At 37.3% G+C, this 17,758-nt stretch overlaps 1 protein-coding gene across 7 annotated transcripts in view; it reads right to left on the bottom strand.

Annotated features, from left to right (window-relative positions):
- Positions 1–1,732: 1,732 nt before the first annotated feature.
- Positions 1,733–17,758, bottom strand: part of NEDD4L (NEDD4 like E3 ubiquitin protein ligase) — a 192,877-nt gene continuing 176,851 nt past the window's right edge. For all 7 annotated transcript variants that reach the window (XM_049794601.1, XM_049794602.1, XM_049794605.1 and 4 more), the window contains 7 exons: positions 15,209–15,282; positions 12,646–12,706; positions 12,195–12,254; positions 11,561–11,668; positions 10,585–10,681; positions 9,911–9,983; positions 1,733–7,433 (listed from right to left, as the gene is read on the bottom strand). In XM_049794601.1, coding sequence (XP_049650558.1) covers positions 7,331–7,433; positions 9,911–9,983; positions 10,585–10,681; positions 11,561–11,668; positions 12,195–12,254; positions 12,646–12,706; positions 15,209–15,282 — 576 coding nt within the window. In that variant the 3' untranslated portion in view covers positions 1,733–7,330. The remainder of the gene's footprint in view (positions 7,434–9,910; positions 9,984–10,584; positions 10,682–11,560; positions 11,669–12,194; positions 12,255–12,645; positions 12,707–15,208; positions 15,283–17,758) is intronic.

Here is a 17,758-nt window from a genome sequence, read left to right as displayed (position 1 = left end):
GGAGTCTTGAAGAAAGGGGAGATGGGCAGCCCTTCAGAAACCAGTGCCCAAGGGAGGAAAATACAGATAGGCACAAACAAAGTTTATATAAAGTAAATTAGTTGCTGCTCTGTGGTGTCCATACAGATGAACAGTAAAGAGACTGGTGCATTAACTAATAAAGCAGAGTAAGTCATGCTGCAAGTTGAGATGATGTACCGCAACATCAAGCACATGCACAAAAATAACTTGGTTGCAAAGCTTAATAGGCTGAGTCATCTAGTGGTTTGGTGTCTTTAAGAAGTCATATGGCAGCATTAGTGAGCTCCTAGTAATGTGATTTGTAACAGGAATTCCCATCTATTGATATGCTGAACAGTATTTCTGATGGCAGGTGGTGTTTCTGGGTCTTACCAAGAGATTTCTTTTTTGCTTAGTCGTCTTGGCTGCCCTTGTTCCTCTTCCAGTTCCTGGATGCCTGGATACTTGCTTAAGCGAATGGGGGTGTGGGTGTGTGTGCGTGTGGTGGTGCATGTGGGGGTTTTTCTTCCTTTTTTTCTTTTTCTTCAGCAAACTGCAGCTGAAGGTAGCTGCAAGAGTATGCTACGCAACCCTTGATGTGTATTAGTGCAAGTCAGATCAATGTTGCATGTAGGCTGTACTTCATGTGAAGCTCAAAAGCCAGGAGACAATTTGTTACATACCAATTCTGTATTTAAGACTAACATAATTTAGTCCATATGCAACTCTCTTAAGTACTGATATTAGCTGAGGAGGAATGTACTGTATTCCTAAAGTGAGCCTTGTGGGTTGGGGTGTGTTTTTGTTGTTTTTGTTTAGGTTTGGGGTTTTTTGTTGCTGTTGGGTTTTGTTTTGTGTTTTTTTTTTTAAGTTAGGCATTCACACTGATTAAGAGAAAAGACAACATTAGTTCCATTGCTGTTAATAAGAAGTTGTTCTTACTACAATGTTGGAATTGTAACACTAAAATCAAAACAAATTTACCAATGCATAGACTGAACTTTGAGTTTGTTGCAAGTAAGGTATTTTGTTTGTAGTATATACATTATTGTGGGCTGCAGAAAATTCTGCTGTAAACATAGGAAATATGCAATAAAAATGATAGAACATTCAGACTTATTTCAGGTATGGCTTAAACAGAAAAAGCTTATAAGTGTGCTGCTTTGTACAGTCACTGCAGAATTGGACAATTCAAGAACAGCACTTCCCATGGAAGTCTGGTGGAGTATTAAATTTCTTGTATTAGAAATATGATGGAACAGGAGATACTAGTAAGAAGTTGGGAGGGGTGCAATTTTTGTATTTTATTTAATGACACTTCTTTAGAGAACATCACATAATCACTAACCTTATCTTAACTGTTCAAATCCTTATAGAGAAAAGTTACCTTGAATCATGCCTTCTGAAGGTGGTTGTGCACCAGTGACCAGTATCCACTGTAAACTCTCAGGGATACATTCTTATTCAGCTGAAAACATTATACACATTACTGTTTCATAAATGCAGTGAGGATCATGGGGAAAAGAATGGGTACCACTTTTGCAGAAGCTGAAATATGTGGATGTTGTGTTTAATCACTTAAAAATCAGGTACAGATGTGCTTGCATATAGGCTCCCCCTACCACATCCCAGGTTGTGAAAGCCTTCCTGCAAATTGTGACCTTAAGGCAATTTTTTTTAACAAAACAAAACAAAGCTTCAGTTAGACAAAAAATATATTTGAAGTATAAAATGCTGTAGCTTCCATAATTCTTTATTAAATATTTAAGTAAGTTGCATCATTTCATTACAACAACTTCATTTTGTCACATTGAGCTTTTGCTGTCAGGAAAACAAACTACAATTTCTTTCACTGCTCCTCAGAAAATAATTGGAAAAAAATGACTTTTGTCCATAAACAAATCCTTTCCCCACAGTGTATCAAATCCAACCACAGTTTAAAGCTGTATTAATTGTGAAAATGAGCATTATTAATAAGTAGTACTTTTAAAATCAATTTTAAGGTAGTTTACCATAATTTTGAATAGCCTTCTAGTATGAATTGATTTTACAAAAAAATAATTATTAAACAGTGTGAATTTAATCTGGAATGTTTGACACTTTTGCCTGTTTGGAAATATTAATAATCTCAGTTTTAAATTTGATTTAAAATTTATGTTCACAAACACAGAACATAGCAACATAGTCTTGTGGAGTTTTCCATTGGGGTTTTGAGAATCATAACCTATTGCATGGTTGTGATAAATCTGCAGTGGAGATGGATGGCTCACCAGCCTCTTTAAATCTAATAGAACAAATTACAGTATAAAAATGCAACACATGTACTATAGTATGTGGATGCATACTGTGTATGTTTTTACAGCTACATATTAAAAAAAAAAATGAAGAAAAAAAGCAAGGTCTATGTGAAAATCGTATAGAAAAGGGAAAAAACCCAACATATAAGTGAAGAATAAATGTGGACAGATTGTTAGAAGTGTGCATCGACAGACACATCACCAAATATGGTTTGCACTGGTGGTGATGGTATCTCAACAGGGTGCTAGGTGCACTATGACAGACCTGATAGGCATGTAACATTAATATGGTTAGATTCCAGTTTTATGTTTCCCATGCGTTTCAAATATCTATTACTTCTTAGTGCAACATCATAACAGATGGGTGAAGACTGTAGGGGTTTTTCTTTGTCGTTTTAATTTTACATACAAAAGGAAAAGATTTTATTAAAAAGGTAATAAAATTAATGTACATTTTAAGATGCCCTATCTGGACATCTACCTATTTTCCTACTATACTTACTGATAATTAGCCCTTGCAATCAGATGGGTATGATCACTTACTTTTAACTCTTAAAAATGCAGTCTAACTATCCAGCTTCCCCTCCCGGGCTCCCTAGTTTTCACAATTCCTGGTCCTTTAGTGCCATGTAAAATGCTTCCCCCAAAGCATCAGGAACAGCTTACCGCTGCATGCTGCAGACGCGATCACCAGCTTGACCGGGCTGAGCACACAACAATGGCAGTGCATGCCTTGGGGTGCAGAATAGGCACTAGCTGCCTGGTTAGTGCTTACAGCAGCATCCTCATGCTAGCACGGCACTCACAGAGAATTCAGAGAGGTCAGCATGAGAGACAGAAATAAGGTAAATCTTGTAGTAATAGAATTGGGTTTGGGTTTTGTGGTTGTTTGGGCTTTTTGGTGTGGCTTTTTTTTTTTTTGTACTTTTGGGCTGAAAGACAAAAAGCAGTTTTCAGCAGCTGGGCAGCAAGTGGGAGTTGATGTGGTGGGTATGGTGTACATTAACTACAACCTTACAAGGCACATATCTATAAGCCTTAACGTGAAGAGGAGGTGATAGCTGTAGACTCCGTATAGACTCCGTATTCTGTTTTGTGACTGAAGTTTTTATGAGTTATTTGCCTTAAGGCTTCTTAAGAGTGAACAAGTGATGGTTTAGGTACCACCTTTATGATTACTATTTATTAACCAAGAAAAGTAGCTGGATAGAACCTTTTAAAATACTGTTGGGCCATTTTGTGGTGAATGGGCCAAACTGTCAGTATACAAGAGTGTACTGTGTTAAGAAAGGCACAATACTATGGTACAAGTCCCACTGGAGCGTTAGTTGCTTTGTGTTTTAGATGTTTTAAGTAAATGACATTTAGCTACCTCTTTTCCTAGAAAGATTCCTTCAAATGTAGCTTCAGGAGCTCCAGAAGGGACTACTAGATGGAAAGTCTGGAATCCAGCTTAGGCTCTTGGTAACAGCACTACAGCTTTATGTTAAAAGAACCCTGCAGAAGAAAATCCATTTCCTCTATAGCTAACAATGCCATTTACTTAGTCTCATAGTTCATTGCAAAACTGAAGGTAACTTCCTGGGTTTTGTCGTAACATAGAAGATCTTAACTTTTTGGCTGATGAGGAGGGTGTATCTGCCCAAGGGTTTAGCCATCAATGTAGCCACCAGTAATAAAATCTGAGTTGCATGGGTATAGTGCATTTTAGCAGGGTTTTACAGCTTATGTGTGTCCCTGTAATGACCATGATGCGAAGCCTGTCAGTAACAGCCTGATAGTCCTACCTCACAGTAAGGCTTCTGATACCCAAAATAAAAGCTTTGTGCAGAAATGGGACTGGGCTGAGGAATTCCCCTCAGCTTATCCTACAAGGAGTCTTGCTTATTTGTGAGCACTGACTCTGGATTACTTATGGACCCTAACACAAAAAGGACAGTTTCACTTCCATAGTGAAGGGAGCTGTTGTGCATCTGTAAAGGCAAGACAGTGCTGGGTTGCAATAGCATAGCTAACTTTGGGAAACAAAAAGTAATGAGCTGGCTTACTGTTGTGTTCATCTTGGCTATAAGGAACAATAACTTCATGGGGTGTTGGACAGACAAAAGCTAACTCACTCAGCTGTGCATTGGCTCTACAGTGATGGTAGGTGTGCAGTGCAGGAGAGAGCTGTGGTTGCAGTGTCTAGGGCACAAGAAGCACAAAAGAGCATTTATTTAGCTATTTGCATTAATTGCAAGAAAGCCAAAATAGCACAAATTTCAGCATAAGGTGTACAAGTCTATCGGGAAAATGCATGTTGGGCCTTATTGTCACTGCTGCCTGAGTTAGGGCAGGTTTCTTGGTGAGCTGTACTCAAAGCTGCCACTCTAATGGCAAACCTTAAGGCAGTCAAAGGCTTGCTTTTCATATTGAACTATTTCCTAAAAATGAAAGCCCCTTCTCCCAAATAAACCACAACAGTCCAAATGCACATTAATTTCAATTCATACAGTGGAATTTGCCTCACTATTTTAATACCTAGTGAATGCTTTTGGACTGTCTGTCAGTTTGTGAGGTAAGTGGATCTAAGCAGGAGTGGATCTGAAAAGATGTTAAGCTAAGCAATTCTAAATTTTCTTTTAAAAAATATAATCATCCAAACAACAAAAACTTCCCTTCTAGTCAGATGTCACTATGTAATTCTATATAACTGAAAGGGCTTTGTAGGTAAGTATTAGTAAACCTGTTGCAGAAGTTGAGGGGGAGGGGAGGGACCAAAGCAATATCATAAGAAAAATGGCAGATTCTTAAACACAGCCTGACTTCTGGTGCTACCTCAGCTGCACTACTGCTAGGTCAGAGCCTTCATCTGTACATGAGATTACATTTCAGTTTCACAACCAAAAAATGTCTTGGGAATTCTTGAGGTTCTGATACATGGCACTGGACCTGAACGGAGCCTCCAGCCACACCAAAAATCCTCCAGGTTAAGACAGAAATAAAACAAATTTTGCCATATGACTCTTTCCTCAAGGGCGTCCATGTTATAACCAGCTGTGCTGAACATACAGAAGGCCAGTGGAAATACCTGGATTTACCTCATTCTCTCCACCTTCCCCATGCTCCTTCCCGCAGCTAAACGGGCAGTATAGTGTTTCTCTAGCCACTTGGATGCAGTCTGCTTTTGCATGTTCAAGCTCACTCATCAATGTAAAGGTCAGAAAGGAATGTCAGGAAACATATTTAATAGAAAATGAAACTTAACCTGCATTCAAATAATAAAAATAACCTTCCTCTTGCATCTATTAGCTTTTCAAACTTTTGCTAGCATGCAACCATTTGCTGCATGTTACTAGCATTAAGGCTTCTTTCCAGTAGCCTTTTCAGCTGAAGTATCACTGTATTGAAGGGTCTGCAGTATGGCTGCACATTCTCAAACCCAGATTGTACTTGCCAATGGGTGCTGGGGAGGGGGTACAGGCAGGGCTAAAAAAGCTGTTGGCAAGGAGTTGAAACTTTTGTTTTGGCACGCGGTGTGATCATCTTGCTTTGTAAGCCTTAAATGGGTTCTTGGGGAAAAAGCCTACCTCCAGGTAAGTATGTGGGCAGAACTTACATCACTGAATGTTAAATTGCTGAAGCCATACCCTCAAACCTGCTCTGGTATATTGCAACCATTTAACTTCAGTGGATCACATACAAATCTTTCACTTTTAATCTGTCACAAAAGAGATGCAACTCAGACATTATAGTTTAAGCATGCAACATGTCATAGGTAACAAAATTGGTTAGATAGCAGTGTATATTAAATAAATCTTTGTGATTAAGTAAAAAATAAATCACAAAAACAATTGCTGAGGAACATGTCTGCAGGCTCAGCTCTACATCTGTGGTTTTTTTCTTTTATACATCAGCAGCAGCCAAATTCACAATTGATAGATATTGCACCAGAAAGACATGTGCAGTGAGAAGGAATATAATCACATTAATGTTTATGATAAAAAAACAGATATGACTTCCATGTGTTACATAAAGTGCCTTTAGAGTTGGTGCAGTTAGAAACAAACAAAAAACCCATTGTTATTTAGATATCATTAGCAAATGCATACAAATAGGAGACAAACCAGATCTGTTTTCCGTAGTGCCAAATCACATAGTGCCGGGTTTCATTCAAAATGCCTCCATCGCAAACAGTAAAGAGGAAAGGATAATAAAAGAATCACTATACAAAGATAATGACAGGGTTAAGCATACTTTTCTAAAATGATTAATGCCAACCCTACCCCAAAATACTTTATAGTACATGTAAGTATTACCAATAATGAGGCAATTTCTTAATTGAACATGAGATTTGGCATGCTATGTTATGATTCTCCCTTGACTTGTAACTATTCTAATATTTATACAAAAATCCAACATCCAGTCTGTACTTCTGGATACAGAAAAATATTTATGTGCTCAATGAAGAGAGTTGCTCTCGATATATATAGCCCCTGTAGAGAAAAAAATTCCAACATAGCTTTCTCCTACTTTCTTACTGGTTTGGGAACACAAGCCTCAAAATGTGCTTTGAAAAAATGACACTGGCATCAAGTCTGGTATGAAATTAAGAAAAATGCTCATTTTTCCAAGTATATGATATTTAATTGTAACGAAATAAAATCTGAAAATGTCTAAATCAATTAAAAAGTAAACATGAGTTGTAATACTATACCTGTAAAATGATTAATTCCATTCATTGTCATTAGAAATTATGTAAAATATTTATTAAGGGCTTTGCCTACAGAGGCACAACATAAATAGAGTAAGTCCTGATGAAATGTGATCAGAGTTCATGTTAAGCAGTTGGTAATCTGCTGTGGAAACATCAGAAAAGCCACCCACAGATTACAGTTCAAACTTGTGGATTCAGGCAACTGCACTGTTGAAGGGTTTGCTCCATGAACCAACGCTGTGCAACTGTTCTGCCATAGTCCCTCAGAGTCCGTTAGGCAAATGCACAAGTGCAAGCAGAACTTGCTTGAAGGGGGTGGGAAGGGGGAGTTGACATTTTAATCCACTCCTTCAAATCCTTGAGCATTTTCAACTGCCATAAGGAGCTTCTCTCGTAAATCTTCAAAAGATTCATAAAGAGGTAAGTCTAGGCGATTAAAGCTGAAATTTAGAAGGAAAAGAATCATTTAATAATCCATTGGAAAATACAGATAACTTTAAAGAAACAGAAAAGGTTAAATAATTTGGGGGGCCTTAACAGAGAATATATATCTTACTGTCCAAATGGGGGCAATCTCTGCAGTGTGTCCTTTGCAAACCTAATTAATGCTTGTGTTCCCTGCAGGTTGCATCTGAAACCAACCCTGCCTGGACCAAAGTGAGTTTTCAGAAATAAAATTGGGAAGTTGTTAAAAACCACTTAGGAAATGAAAAAAGCCAACAGCCCCCACCCCCATATTTAGTTGATTGAAAATATTGCATCTTTGTTGAAAGGCTGGTTTCCTAAGATTCAGCCAAGATGTTCTGAATTTACAGGACAGACTCTCTACCCTCTGGGGGAAACAAAGAATAAAAAAAAACATCCAAAAGAAGGTCTTGAAAAGATCCTGTAAAATCTAACAGATAATTGAAACGTAAAGAGGATGGGTTGACTTTGGAATGTGTTTGGGGTTCTGTTGTTGTTTTTTCCTTTTTAAAGAAAACTTTTCATTCTATAGAATGATTATTTTTATGGAAAGATCACCATTCTCTACTAATGTTCTAAAAATTAGTTTTCCTATACAGCACAATTTAAGTTAGTTACCTTAAAGCCATATTCTTGATATGCAACAGAGCAAGACAAGGATTTGTATTGAATGCTTTCAACATTTGCAAATTCTATAAATTAGGACTAAATCAAGTCAGCTTATGATCTCACATTTTTAGTGAATTGTCCAACAGTTTATGGCCTTTATGTAGCATGGCTTTCTGTGGCTATGTTTTGTTACATCAGACTTTCTGTAGTTTCATTATACCCACTTACTAGGACAAAGAAAAATAAAATGGAGAATGAGAAAGGGAAAATGATGGTAAGAGTATAAAACGTGCTGGTAATGTGGTACAGCTTAGTGAGGTAATAGCTGAAATAAAATCACAGCACCAAGGAAAGGAAAAAAAAAAGCATCGACCCATATTTGTACAAATGTTAGTCTTGATTTTAAAACGCATAGATATCCTTCAATTTCTTAGTTTTCCAGAAGGAAGGAGGAAGAGGTGATAAATGCCTAAGACACATAAAAGAAGGCAATGAATAGTATTAGCCTTACAAGGTGAGGCACTATTTTTCCTCCTAGTATGCCCTGTTAAAACTCCTGTTACCCTTTTAACAGTCTCTCTCAGAGTTTGTTGCCTATCTGGTATTTTTTAAGGCCTTCAGACTGACAGAACAGAGCCTATGTTTTAACATTCATAGAAAAATAACTAAAGCATAAGATGCAATTCCTCTTGCTGTTTTTCCCAATCCCAGTTTTGACAGGAACCACAAAACAGATAGCTGCTCCCAGCCTGCCTTTGCCACTACTCTGCAGTACCACCTGTGAGTCACTGGATGGCTCTGTGACTGTGTATCCTTACCTGTCATGTCTGCTTGTCTGTTTCCTAGGAAACTGGGGAGGGGATTAGAAAGTCTTCCCAATGTGAACGGCACTGGGAAACCATTAGGCATTTGAGGTGGAAGGGACTGCAGCCTGAACAGGACACTCAGCCAGTGAGACAGATGTGATGACAATTTGTAAGTTCCTAGGGCTCTCCCCAGCAGGCACTGAGGATCCTACTCCCAAATTCAGCACAACATTAAGCATACAGTAAGTACACTTTCTGTGCTGTGCTTCATGTGCTCTGATCTGGATTGTGTTGCAAGTACCTCACATAAACAGATTCTTATGTATTTGATACGGGGAAAAGTCTAGCAGAAGGGATTCAAATTTTATTCCATTTTGTCAGAACATCAGTTTAACTGGCCAGCGCTTAAAGCAATTTGCAGGCTATTATACATCTTCAACTATGATAGTTAACATTTTGTATATATGGGTAGCAATTCCTTCAAATGTAGTATAAAATAAAGTGGGGAAAAGCTATCTCTTCTCTCTAACACGTGTTTTAACAGGCAAGCAGTTACTAGAAAAGGAGGCCTGAGTTGAAAGGGTTACTTGGAATACAGTAAAATAGCATTAAAAAATCTTTATCAGGCTATGATGGTCAGAGTTTATTTTGTATTCATTCACCTGCATTTATTGCAGAACACCTACTTACTGTATTAACGCAGCCTTTCTCATGTCCATGAGAAGGCAAAACAAGCATTGTTTAGGAACTGTAAGAAGCAATGGCACAGTGCTGGTGTTGAGCCCTGCTCCCTCCTGGAATTCTGCATGTTACCTTCTAGAGCTGTGTGTCAGCAGATAATCACCAACTGTTCTTTCCCTTGTAAATGCACACCTACACACATGTGTAGGTTTCAGAGTATCCCATTTTACAAAAAGCTGTATGACCCAGAGCTAAAATATGTTAGAGAGAAGCAGGGTCATCAGTTTCCCCCTTTCTTGGCAGTATAACAATACAATACAGAAAAAGCTATATAATTTTATGCTTTTATGACTTACCATGTGTGAGCTCTGGGCAGTTTATCAGGACTTCCCCATTGCTCTATTGTAAACAGCTGAGGACCATTTGAACCTGGTTGAAAATGAAAATCATAATAAATATAAATTGCTGGACACTACAGAGAGTAGCTAAATATTATTTTTAACTTAAATGTCTGCATAAATTGTAGGCTAGAATTTTCAACTGCTACAAAATACTTGGTACAAACTCTCTTAACTAAAACTGCATTAAAACAAGTAAGAATGTGGTTATTAATTTTGAAGCCCACTTAGCTTGTTAAGTTTATCTAACTACTTTGTTGTAGAGTATATGTAATGCACAAGAAGTAAGCTCAGACATTAACATTTAAAAATTGAAGTGCTTGGTTAAACACGCATTCTCCTCTTCTTCACGTGACATGAAAATTATTCCTCCTGACAAGCAAAATTTTTTTCTGTGGGAGCTAGGAGAGCATCTACATAACACCCATGGCATACAAAACTTTACTCCTCAGTGTGCCCCGCAAATTCTCCAGTGCCCTTGGCATCCAGGAGAGAATTCTTACATGGGGGTCAAAGGTTGGCTTATGATTAAATTTCAGTCATGACCAGGTTTTCTTGTTCATGTTCAGAAGGGGTCTGTGCAGCCATTCTAGTGGTGAGCATAGTCGGTGGGCAGTTGAAAGGAAGCTCACCATAAAGTTCAGCAAATCCATTCATAGGCACGCGTGATGTCCCAGTAACAAACTGCAGTAATCGAATCCGTTTTTCAGCATCCATCAGTAAAACAGCCTATTAACAAACATACACAGTCACTCTCTTTTCACTTTCATAGCTATAGATGTCATTGTTAAAAAACAAAAAAAAACCTGAGTAAAATGATCTATTTATGTTTGTTAGACTATAATAGACATGTAACCGTCAGGGATGTGGTAAGGTCACATACCAGGTTTTCTCTGGTTAAATAATGAGCATCCTTTTCCAGCTGCCACCAGGCCACCATGGGGAGACACTGCTCTGGCAGCAGCTGGGAGCTATATATGCTGTTCCCCTGCATGAGGTGAGGTGGATCGCCTTCCGGTAGGGTCAGGGCCCCAGAGGCGCACTGCAATTGTACATGTGCCCGAGAGCGACAGAGATGACAGAAAAGCCTTGAAGACCAGAGAGAGAGACTGCAAGGGTTCACAGAAAATCCCATCAGCATTGCACCGCAGCAGGACCTCTAAGCTAAGCCTTTTGGATTGATACAAGTACATAGTCTTCGTGCATACCACCCCTGGTCATGAAAATGATGTAAGAAACCCAGCAACAAACTTTGAAGTGCATGCATGAAGCTGTAAGGTTCCTGTATTTTTAAGAAAAAACAGACACCCCTTTGAAAAATCAAAGGTTATTATGGGGAAAAGTAGGTTTTCTGGGGACATAAACTTTTATGAAAAGTATTTTACTTCACAAATATAGCAAGACACTTCAAAGATCTTACTTCCTATTTTGGGTCTATTTCTAGGGTAGTCTCTAATGAGTACCACAGCTGTCATTTCCAACATACAGAAATGTTCTTCAGCAGTTTTCATGAAGAAAAAAGATTCCATAACAGACTCCACAAAACAATAAAGGAACTTTCACTTTTAAGAACAGTCAGAGAATCCAAATGTGGTAAAACAGTATTACCTTCCAGAACCACTGGATAACGGGATGATTTGGGCAGTAACCATTTTTGTAGATTGTATGTTGTCTCCAGTCATTAACATCAACATCGCCAAGGCCACACATCAGTAACTGCATATGGAAGTAAATTGTTACAGTGTTAATCAAAGATGGCATTGTGTTATCCTGTACACTTTATCAGAAAAACAAGGTTGTCTGACCTTTTAAACAGCAAAACAGTGCAAATATAAAGGAGAGCTGGAGCTTCAGGAGAATTCTCAAAGAATATTTCATTTTACTTCAGAAACACTGTACACTGACATACATGTGCTTCGTGGGACAGTGTCTTTTACAGCATTTTGCTCAAAATATTACCGGTATAGGCATAATGGCATTAATTCAGTAAGCTACTTACAGGCTTTTATATGCACATACTCAAACACCTCACTGGATAATTACAATTTTTTGTGCTTTTATGTGATCAATAGGTTTATTAATTAGGGAGAAAAATCTCATTTCCCACTATAAGCAAAGCATCTTTGTCTGCAAATTCACTTACGATGAGTAAGTGATGACTGATGCGCCTAGAACATAACGCATCATTTTGTGATGAGCATTGTTGATCTGTTGTCTCTGGATGTCAATTAAACAAACTCACCTCTAGTTCATTTTCATCAAAAATTTTAATCAGATCAATGGGAAGAAGTTCTGTGAATCCCTAAAAGAAAGCAAAGTAAAGTTGAAATTCTCATACCATGTAAAATTAAATTTTTATCTAGCAGGAACTTTGGCTTCTGGGAACCTAAATAAATGACAGAGGATGAAGGGTTTTGAAAATGAAATACATAGTTGCTGAAGTACGAGACTCTAATTTAAAAAATTAATCACAAAATTATTTCAAGCTGCAAAGAAAATGACCTTATTCTCATAATGGAAAGATTATATATTTGTATACAAGGTAAAACTGTAAAATTATAAAACATAAGCATTCCACAACTGGTGCGGTTATGCAAAGCTCCCCGCTCCCTTAATACAGACACTGATGTATAAGTTGTCTGCATTTAAAAAAAAATATTTTTGGGGAAAAAAAAGCAGCTAAAGAACCTTACCTCCAAAAAAGCATTCATTTGTTTTTGAACTCTGTTCACAAACCTCCACTGGATGACCAGGCTATAGTGGATAAACAAAAACAGGTAAGCACACTCATTAGAAGACTGCAAATTAAGTGTTCAGAGATTTTAGCAACGTAATAGTTTCAGCCACCTCCCAACCACACTCTGATGTTAAGGAAACTGAGCAGCTTTTTATTAATTGTTCAAATTTATCTTGTGCGACTGACTGAATTGTTGAAAAAAACCACAGTGACTATGAACAAGCTATAATGCAAGTATTTTCACTTTAGCATGCAACATGAACTCTACACATACATTTCCATCTTTTACAGCGATGACTTTTCTACAACACTAAGAATTTTTTAATGTAACACTGTCACATCATCTGATATTAACCTTTCTACTATGGAGATTATGTCAAGGATGAACACGCAAAAAGGCTTGCCTGTGGACTGAAACAGCCTGCAAATTCTGTACTATGCTTTATTTCTTTCTAAATGAGGCTGTAATCCAGACTCCGGCTGAGGTATTTACTGTTAGTATTAGGTACCTAAATGACCAGACATTTCATTCTTCCAGAACTCTGAGTAATTAACAATTCCCCACAAAGTCTACAAAATTTGAGGATAGATGTAATTACATATAACAGCCTGCCTATAAATAGAGGAATAAAACCGGCAATATGAAAGAAAAAGGCTTGTATTTCAACGCTAACCACCTACAGCATAAATACCTCAGAGATTCTAGAATAATGCTTTAGAAATCCAGTTCCTTTCCTACTGCAGCATGTTTCATTCCTCATTTGCATGAATATAGCAAGTATAATATTTTCTCACCTTTGAAGAGGCGCTAATTAAAAATACCAGCAAGTATAGTTGAATTTATTATACATTCTGGTAGGCAGAAAACCTGAGAAAACTTAAAATTAAACATAATTTAAGATTTGGCCAATTTTTGATAGCAACACTGGTACTGCAATCATGGACCTGGTCTGTGTTACTAGCAGGGGAGGATAACAGGCTGATGGCCACACTGGAGAGCACCTTCTGGCTCACTTGAACTTGGGCACTTTGAGCCAGATGTTGGAGAAGCATGTTTCCTATGTGGGGATTTCAGGAAAACCAAGCAGTCATTTTAATTTTCTCTTGTTCTTATATTAGCCAATGTTACATAAACTGAATTTTCAAAGAATGTGTTACAGCACTGGATATTGTTCATTTGACAGTCACTAGAAAATTCTCAGCGTGATTTTCTCATAAAGAAAGAATATTGATTTTTAAGTAGCATCTATTTAGTCAGTTTACCTATTATTTTCCTTCTTTTCTGCAATAAGCATTACATAATAAAATGATGCAAACCACCAGATTTTTCTATTAGACAATGATTCTTCATTATCTACATGATATCCCATAAGCACTACACATGCTTGAGAATGCACCATTTGGACGTTAAGACACAGAGGCAAAAATAAAATTACATTTGTGACTATGCCTGCAGTTTCGTGGTTTTTTTTTGTTGGGTTTTTTTTGTTTGTTTTGTTTGAAGTATAACAACTAGAATAGTTCTATCATAATGGAATTCTGGGGAAAAAAGTTTGAAGAATTTTAAGGTGCATTAATCATTTCCAAATGGAAGCATACAAATGAGAGCATACAAGTATTGACTCTGAAGTTATAAAAATACTGTGACTAGCTATGAAAGAGTTATCTAGATGTAAACCTAATGCAGTTCTGAATTTTGGCCCACACATTTTCAAAGAGCTTTTAATTTCTGCACTACGATGGAGATAAAAAAATTGTTTATGATGTCTAATATTTTTCATCTAAAAACTGGAAGAAAAAAAAAGGCAGAGATTTCATATTGTTCCACCATTATGGCCAAATCATCATAAGACACGTCAAATAAGATAAACAAGTACAAAGTTCTCCTCTTAGAGGAATACTTAAACATTTACAGAGTTCCTGAGTTCTTCCTTGAACGAAGACCACAATGGCAAGCAAATATGAACTTTCATTCTTTTTTTTCTAGATCAGTTTAGTGTTCAGATCTGCACTCATCTCTATTCTGTGACCTAGCAATTCACTGGGGTGGAAATTTATCACTGCTTTAGAGATCTACAAAGCAGAGCTAGTTACTCTAGGCACTTAGGCAACAGACAAAAGCAGGCATGAAACTGGGCAAAATTAGTATGTTGACTTTAACATAGTAAGTATTGCATCCAAGAGGTGCTATTTCCTTTCACCAAGTAATTTAGATGCAGATGTCTGTCACTCAGAGCAATCCTATCCCTTCTTGAATGGTCCTCATGCCTACCCATCAAGAAAATAGTCTCCTATTACATCACAGACTCCCCTGATTAGTGTAACTCATAGAACACTAAAGGTTAAAATTCAAACTTTCTAAGGATTAGGGTATAAACAACGTTAACAATAAGATTTTCTTTTAAAAGGATCTCTGATGTTCTAGTGCAGTACAAATACAGTAATTGAAGGGTAAGTTCTAAGACAAGTACAACTGTGCTTTCTTACACTTAGGATAAATTCCATAAATGTATACGTACTCAATGTATTCCCTTTTGTTTTCATTTGTTACCATGATTTCTGACCCATTTGGCTTCAGGTCGACTTGATATGTCTGTATTTCAAAAGAAAAACAAAACACAACACAACATGACGTTATTTCTGGACACATTTCTTACAAAATCCACTCTCCTTGAGCAGCATTTGACAAGTAGTATCAGAAAATTACTATGCTGTAATAGCCAATGAGATATCGAAACATTCCATCATTAGGAACAAAGTAGTCTATGATCACTTATAAGACCGAAACTTGACCATATTCATTAGCAAGTGACCAAACCATTCCAAAGCAAACTTTTAGTCCTGAACAGCAGGTTCATTTGGGTAAAGAAAACATATATTCCATTTTAATAAGGGTAGAGAAATGCCTTATAATTTTTCAAAATGCTTGGGAAAAAAAAAAAAATTACTTAAAATCCACAGAGAAACTGTTCCATAAAAAGGCCAAAAAAGTAAAGTAGAAAAACAGATTACAGAAATGGTTAAGCACAAATTTGCTAAGCATGGTGTCACTGTGGAGTATAAGATTGAAAAAAATTCATTACAGTTCACAAGAAACTACGGCAAGTCCAAATAATGTATTTGTTTCTGAAGAAAGTGATTTATCAGTAGGAACTCACAGAATTAATGCTGGGTAGGTACCATGAAAGCTAAAAGTCGGTAGCTTTTATCAGTTAGTGCCACACAAAATTGCTACCAAGCCATACACTCCATAGCTGCAGCTATGAAGAAGCATTTTTCTGACTGCAGATCTTACTGTTTACACACAGCATAGGCACAAGACTGGATTACTTTGTATTAATTTCTTGTAAAGCATGTGTGTTGGGGCAAGAGAGAAGGCAAGTCAAGTATTTTGTTGCTTGTAAGTCGTTACTCTGTTCCAGTGAACTTGTTCCATGCTTCAAAAGCATGGTTCCAGTGGAAGCAACCATGATGCAACTCTGTGCATCCACATTCAACCAAGCCTTTTTTAAAAGCTGTTACTAATCTTAATTATTAAATTGGATGTTGTGGCTGAGTAACAGTAAGACAGCAAATTCATTAGCTAATAAATGGAGCTGTGAAAGGAGGAGGCTGGAAAGCTCCTTTCAGGACTGGATTAACACTGAATACTTCGACAAGGAGAAAACCAGTACAATAGGTATATTTGAATAAATATACGTACTACTGTATAGGGAAAAAAAAAAAGATAACTATACTATTAAGGAAAAGTAATTAACAGGGAACCTACACCCCTCTGAAACACTTGTTTATTCGCTCCATAAAGACCAGAGAAGACAGTCCAGAAATAGTAAGGAAAAGCTTTGCTATACTGTCAAATTTAGATGGGATAACGGTATGAAGATCCCAGACATGATGGCACAAACAGAAGGCTTCTTGGTGCTTGTTTCTTCCTGCCCACCAGATGATACATTGTTTTTCCGAAATGAGAAATAGTATTCCAGAGCCATTAAGAACTTAGGAGAAATACAGACCTTTTCTTTCTCTGCATTTTGAAGACAGCTCTCCATCTTTTACATGTTGAAAATATCTACTGTGTAATTCTTACTGACCTGTGAGAACTACCGAAACCGCATTTTGGTTATTAATTAAAGAAAGGTAATAAGAAGATAAGATTTATTAGAGGTTTTTTGGTTTTTTTCTAACTCCAGAAAAGGTTTTGGTGATAAACGAAGTATAAATAAATACAGAACCTTACAGCAATGCAAACATCTCCCTCTCACATACACAATGTCCTGGTGGAAGCAGTATCATCTCCTACTCAGGTTCCGAAGGGCACTTTATAAAGTTTCAGTAGTTTAGCAGCAGATGAGGCAAAACAAGTGACAATAGTGAGTCAGCGTTCCTTCACTTCTAGTAGTCCCCAGAGTGCTGGCAATGGCCAGTGGTACATCCAGAAAAAGCCAATGTAGTCAATATTTGCCGTAACTTCTGAATTGCTGGAAAGCATCCTATACGCATTTCCATCTCTAGGTAGATAAATTCCTCCTCACTACAGCATACTCTCTCCTTGTACTACTGAGCTTATCCAGCCTTTTCTTTGATAAAATTTGCCATGCCAATTTTGAATCTCACCAGCAGTACGATGGAAACGGTAATATTTTCTTCTGGAATCAGATGCATCTACTATAAGTTAAACAAAAATCAATCTTGCTGACAATGCCAGAATTAGCTATTTGAGGTATTAAAGAGTTCAGAGAAGAGAGGAAAGTATCTCCAAGTAAGTTGCTTTATGCTTTGAGTCAGAGAACAAACTTCTGCCAGCAGAAGTGAAAGCTGGCAGTGAAAGGCTATGAATAAGTTGAAGCTAAACCTTTACAGAACAGAAGATAATGAAAATTACCAACAAACAACCCAGTGTATTACAAAACCTTTTCACCCTGTGGCTTTAATGTTCTCCCTAATTTTCAGTGTAACCAATAACCGTATGTTGCTTCAGGAAAAAAGTAATAAGCACTGAGAAGTGGATCAGAATGTTCTTGACAGTACACTGGGTGCATGTTTTGGAATTTTGAAGTCAGCTTTCAAAA

The sequence above is a fragment of the Accipiter gentilis genome, chromosome Z (genome assembly GCF_929443795.1).
Source record: "Accipiter gentilis chromosome Z, bAccGen1.1, whole genome shotgun sequence".
NCBI lineage: Eukaryota > Metazoa > Chordata > Aves > Accipitriformes > Accipitridae > Astur > Astur gentilis.
Note: the sequence above shows the minus strand (reverse complement) of the source record. Positions and strands in the feature narration are given on the sequence as shown.